The sequence below is a fragment of the Notothenia rossii genome (genome assembly GCF_949606895.1).
Source record: "Notothenia rossii genome assembly, chromosome: 9".
Taxonomy (NCBI): Eukaryota; Metazoa; Chordata; class Actinopteri; order Perciformes; family Nototheniidae; genus Notothenia; species Notothenia rossii.
The window spans coordinates 23,819,332-23,825,727 of record NC_136907.1 but is presented as its reverse complement, the minus strand read 5'-3'; the positions used below and the strand labels follow the sequence as shown (position 1 = coordinate 23,825,727).

The 6,396-nt window shown below is 39.4% G+C and overlaps 1 protein-coding gene across 2 annotated transcripts; it reads right to left on the bottom strand.

Moving 5' to 3' along the window:
- Positions 1-347: 347 nt before the first annotated feature.
- zfpl1 (zinc finger protein-like 1) lies at positions 348-6,093 on the bottom strand. 2 transcript variants are annotated; one of them, XM_079649108.1, is made up of 8 exons: positions 5,699-6,093; positions 4,279-4,391; positions 4,078-4,189; positions 3,721-3,914; positions 2,629-2,707; positions 2,334-2,528; positions 1,361-1,484; positions 348-1,243 (listed from the first exon to the last, which is right to left on the bottom strand). In XM_079649108.1, exons 2-8 carry the CDS (start codon positions 4,378-4,380, stop codon positions 1,057-1,059), a joined length of 993 nt encoding a protein of 330 aa, XP_079505234.1. In that variant the 5' UTR covers positions 4,381-4,391; positions 5,699-6,093; the 3' UTR covers positions 348-1,056. The 2 variants fall into 2 exon arrangements, with proteins under 2 accessions (XP_079505234.1, XP_079505235.1); XM_079649109.1 differs by having other exon boundaries at positions 4,279-4,386.
- Between the last annotated feature and the right edge of the window lie 303 nt (positions 6,094-6,396).

Here is a 6,396-nt window from a genome sequence, read left to right as displayed (position 1 = left end):
ACAATTCATAAATGTTGTCAATTTATTGCAAATATTGATTAAAAAAGGAGTTCAGCAGTTTACAGTATACAGAACCAAACATTACATCTAATCCATGGGATTTTGTTTACTTTGATCAAAAGTCTGTGATAACATTATCATGCTTATAGTGGCATTATTAGAACTAGGCAATAGAATAACTCAAATGTAATTAATATATATATTATTTATAAATATACTCCTAGTTTTCTGACATGTATTCTAAGTGAAGCACAACGCAACTGACATTAAATCCTTCACTGTATTTGCCTTTGCACATCAGTAAATAATGAACACGATTCATGGGCTTTAAATAAACAATGCTTAAATTCTGCAGTTTTTCCCATTTAATAGACAGTCAAAAACATCAGGAAATATACATACAGTATTTATGGCAAACCTAAAAGCAATGCACTCAATTTCAGAAGTGATGCAGACACCCATAATAAGTTATTAGTAGTTCGGAGCATTTCATTCCAGTTGTGAGGGCCACATCTTCTCTAAAGGAGAAACAAGGTCACTGAAATCAAATCAGCAAGTGGAATCTGTAACCGTGGAGACATTATTAAATGTATCATATACATCATGACTTTTCTGCGAGCTAAAGATGTTCTTTTAACATCAAAAGTGTTTATTTAGTGTCTACTGAACTTAAAAAACCCAAATAACAAAGATCATTGACATATGTTAGCTGGAAATGTAAATATAAATGCTACCCCACTTCTTCTTCATAAGCTTTCAAAAGCAACAATAACCGGATCCCTCGTCTTTGCACTGGGCCTCGGTCACCTTCTGAGATTTTGTTGTGGCGGGCTCTTCCTGCCGGGTCCCACTGCCTGATGGAAATGAATAGAGCCAGAGTTTGCCTCCATTCTCAAAAAAGGTGCAGCGTCTCATTTTCATTCTCATTCAAGTTGGGTAAAGGGCTCCCTCTGTTGGGCTGCCAGTGTCACTGAGAGTCCCATTTCATTTTGTTCTACACAGGTATACTGTATATTCTGTTACACAGAAGGAAAAGAAGAAATCAACGCTTGTTTATCAGTTTTTGCCCACACGGATGTTGGGGTTAAGCAGAGGATCTAAATTTGGGTCGTTGCCCGCGGAGGCACGTCCCAGTTTAGCCATGATGATGATCAACGTAAAGAAACCGAGAACTCCGACCACAAGGAGCATGAAGACCCGCTGTTTCCAGGACAGAGATGTCCGCTTTCCGCCTGTGCGATTTCTGAAAAGATCAACCATGTCAGAAAATCAGGGATCACAATTATATTTGTAGTGACTTATTCTTGGTGAGAAAACAAGAAAAGAGAGCTGCAGTTCCACAGTAGATCATAATACTCACTTGAGAATTTGAGCAAACCAACTTAACGTTGGTCGTCGCCGGTACTTGTCATCGTCAAAGTCAATCTGTGTGACGGAGCTGTGACCAACGTCCCGCGTGTCGTAGATCTTTCTTGGTGACGATGCTGGAGATAAACAACAGATTATTATAGTATGTTAAGCTTGGTATGTGCAAAAAAATGTACCTCAAAATTATTATTAAATGTCCCATGCTTTTCCGGTTATTACCCGTTCCCTTTTGTGTTATGAAGGTTTTTCTGCATGTAAACGGTCTGCAGAGCCACAAACCCTCAAAGTACACCCTGTAGCGAGTAAAACTAACACAGAAAAGACCTGTCTATGCTGCCCCAGAACGCCTCGTTGGAGATTTCTCATTTTCCATTGTTTTCTATCTGGGTACAGTGACGTGCCCATACCCAAATTGACCAATCCGTGGAGCCGTTACGTTACGTATGCGGAGCCGGTTAAGTCCGTGGATTCTCAGCTGCAGCTCCGCCGATCTCTCCTCCCTGAGACGGCGGGACGCGGTGAGGCTGTGAGTCACACAAACTCCCAGCCAGGCTGCGGGTGTGTGTGTGTGTTCGGCTGGTTTTGGGCTGGGTTTCGCTGTGTCTCGCTGTCTCGCAGACAGCCACTGGGCTTATAGGGAGGGGGGGGCAGGAGCTCCAACAAGCCGTTTAGGACAGAGAGTGAATACACATACTATACAGAGATGCTGTATGAGAAACCAATGAAGTTTGGAAAATTGCAAAATTTAAATCTATTTTAGTATACCTCAACAATGGAATTATGATCAATAGAAATGGCCATGACATGGAACCTTTAAATGTATTTTGGGGCTTAAAAGGACAGTTATCGCCAAAAATCCTCTACTGTAGGTGATATACTGCACACAAAATATACTACACATTAAAGTAAGACAATGTTAGATGTTCTGGGAGATAATAGATTAAGAGGGCTTTCCAATGCTTTACCCGTGTGTAGTGTAATTGTGTCACGGGTTGTAGCGGTAGAGAAGTTGACCACAGACTGATCCTGGATATTTGGATCCCCATTTTTACGAGGGACTACAACCTCTTCCTGTGCTGGAGGTGAGACAGACTCTGGTGGTGGTGGGTTGAGGCTGGGGTTGTAAGAGCTGCTGGGGTAAATGTTACTTTGTTCTTGTGCTGTGGGAAGGAAGAGAGTATGATTAAAACACTTAAAAATACTGTACAATAAATGGGTAAAAGACAGTCCCTAATAAACAAAGTTAACATTGAGGCTCACCCTCAAATGTCGACCAGTCCGTATAATCAGTGACATCGTGAGCTGCCGTCTCCTCAAGGACCCCAATGGGCTCTTCAATCTGTCAGTGAAATACGGCATTTTATTAAGAATACATTTGATCACGAAAGACGATTCTTTGAAGATTTCCCCTTAAAAAGGTAGGGTAGGTAAGAATGGAGAAACCGGGCTGGGCCGGCTAAAATAATTGGTCGTGCTTTTCACAGCGCTGCCGCTACAGCTTCCACAGATGAATTATTTGTATGTATTTATTGTCAAAGCATTTAATGTATTCATTGCTATCTGGATGTTAAGAGCATTCCATGGAATATAACAAAAAGTGTTTCTGAAGGGAATTACCTACCCTACCTTTAAGAAATGTCTCACAGTAAAATCGTTGCAGTGGCGGAAATAAATTCATTATTGAATAAAAGATTGTTCCTCTCAGGCTATAAACATGGGTGTCATTTCCCTTTGCCGCCTCCGTTACAGCTTCCTACCTCCATGACTGAACATTTGGATACATAGTCAACTGGTATTTTAGTGTTCGAGCTTAACCTGTGTTGGAGTGAGGGTGTATCTGTTGTCGTCCTGTCTACACAAGAAAGGTGTGGCCTCTACATAGTAAGCATAAACATTGTACTGTAATGTACTGTAATGTTTCTGTGCACTGTTACTGCTTCTCTCTGCACTCCTTGTCTGTAGTTTGTAATTACTCTGTGATTGTTGCCAGTTGTTTTTTTCCACTTGGTAAGGCTACTGTTTCAAATGTATTTATTCAATCTGAGAGCAATCGCATAATAACTATCAAAGCACACAGGGTTGCATCAAGACCACGCATTCTGCACAAGACAAAGGCATTCAATAAATGATAATAACAAATCAAATCAAATAAACTGTGTCAAATCTTAAATCGGGGAAACCCCAACATTTTTCTGTACAATTTGAGCTTTTAAATACAATCAGAAAACACACAATACTGAATGTGTACTTTCTTGTCACTTGATTTGTTTACACTTTACTTTGTGTAATGATGGTGAGATCACTAAACAAGAGATATAAAGTGAGCAACATAACAATAAAAAAGGCCCTTACCAGCGGCAGACCTAAACCAGCTCTTGCCCAGTTAACAGACGACAGCTGTTCTTTCAGCACATCAGCAATCGGGCTGGCAAGGTTTGAAGGGGGAAACAGTGGACTCTGACAGGTGGGGCACTGATACCCCGCTGGAGCCGTGTGGAGTGGCAGCCGAGAGGCCAGGTCATTGAGACAGGACCAGTGGAACACATCTGTGGAAAGAAAAAATTATTTAACTTCACAGTAAAAAAAAAAATCAAAACATTACACTTGAAATTTAAGATACAAGTCTATCTTAATCTGTGTATTCATTTGACAGAGTTGATCATGTTCTTTCCAATGACATTGTAATAGACAGAAACTTGATAATCTTACCGTAGCAGACGAGCCTCACAGTGTCTTGAGCATTCAGTGGAGTACTACACAGAGTACAGTTGGGGTTGTAATCGCTGTCCTGAAGCCATTGCAAATATGACTGCACGATACACTGAATGGGCATGGAGAGATAAAGAATATTAATATGGTGTTACACATTTTTACAAACATAAACTGTCTGATACTTGTCCAGTCACTGACCTTGTTGTGGTTGGAGACAAGGCAATGCTCGCACACATTTACACGATGTTCGAAGCAGAATAGATTGGTCACCTTTCGCTTGGGACACTTGCAGAGACCCATAGTCACCTGTGCTGTGTTGAGGACAAACAAAGAAAAGGCAGGATTGTTATGAATGTAATATACAACTAAAAGTCCTAGTTCTCATCATTACTGACTAGCTTTGTGTTAAGTATAACAAAAGTCAGATGAATCCGTCTTCATTCATGAGAAAAAGCGTGTGACACTAAAGGTTTGCAATCAATGTACTTATCCTGATTATTCTAATTTTACAGATATAAGTAAAACAATAGAGGCCTTTCTTGAAAGGACTGTATATCTTCCCTTGACCCTGTAATCCTTGTTCCCAAAAAACCCTGGCTGTTGGCATAGTTGTTCATACGAGTGCCTTGTGCACAAGCTTCCTTAATTCTTAATACAAAGTTATGAGAAGAGTTTGAAGCCAGAGTGTTGTACACTGTGTATAACAGCCAAATCCATTATAAATACGTATCATGTGGATAGTTATAAAATCATAATGTAAACATTTACTATGAGTGTGGAGTTTTTGCTCTTGTCTGGAACAAACTAATGACATGTTACTAAATTGTTGTTATGTTGTTATTTACTGGAACAGCTTTACATAATACATAGACTGTGCATATAAAAAGACATAATACCTGCTCAACTAGTTTTTCATCATTATTCCTTGTCAATATGAAAAAGAATGATTTTTATGTGATTTATTACCAGACAAAATCCTTCATTGTTTTTTGCAACTGTACCTTTACTAAAAGGCTATGGAAGGGTCAATGTATCATGAATGTATTATGACTTTGATTTAATATTCCTAAAGGAAGATCTAATTAAAAATACAAATAACACACGATTTAGCTGGGGCAGTCCCAAATGAGGGTAGTACCCTGGCAGATTGCGATGTTGTATAACAGCAGCACATTTTGACAGCTAAATCATGCTTCGTTAAAGACCAATCAATCAAGTCAAATATACATTATAATTTACTTATTAGGCAGTTAATGATGGCACTCCCCGCACTAGCTGCAGCTCAAACTGTCCATGGGCGTGATTCGTACTTCCTTGACTGTCACTGGCTAGTGGCTACTAATCTAATGCTGTGGTTTTTGCTAACTTCAAATAAGTTATCGTACACATTTTGGTAAAATCCTCTGACCTTACTTTATTATTCAACAGAGATAACCAGGTATTTGTTTTAACAAAAACACAAGATCAGTTCCAACACTGATCTGAGCTAACATTAGTTAGCTGCCTGCTACCTAAGTTATCAGGTAAGGTAACATGGAGGTAGCGTTAGCAAGCTAATGTAGCTAGCAGTTACAGTAAAGGAAGTTCCAACTTATACAATAAATACATGACATGTTACCTGTCAGACAGACTTCAATCAAGCCCTGTTCGTTTTAGGTAATGGTGTGCGGCTGTCATTTAAGCTTCCTAGTCGAAATGACGTGGAAGGCAGGTCCAGAAGCTGTCATCAGCAAACTTCACTACAGCTAGCTTCCTCCCTCTGTTTATGTGCCACGTCTCTTCCGCTTCTGCGTATTCTTCGTGTGTTTCATTATAAACTAACAGGTCCACTCTGCCACCTACTGAGCCGGAGAACTACTTTAGATAAAAATAAGATACCGATGCCATTATTTTTTCAATTAGGTTATTTCAGAGTATGCTTTTTATGCAACAATAAAACTTTGTTGGATCGATGACCCACGGTTCAACTACATCTACATAGTAGGCATCCTCTAAACACCGCCATTTTGTTTCTTTCTTCTTCTCTTGTTTACTGCATAATCCTCAATCAGTGTGAAAAAGCGTATCACTTCACATCTGTACTGGAAGAGGCTCTGCTTAATTATATGTGCAGAGGTCCTTCATAGCATCCTAACTGTGAATTATATGAATTAATGTCATAATGGGACCTCATTTATTTTTTGCTCCAGTTTCATACAACCTTCTATTTGACTTTGGGTATTCACACAAGATTTATATGATGTCCACTATGGGAATGGCAAGATGTCCTAAAATGTATTTATTTTTAATTATCTCATAATTTATTTGCTTAATGAT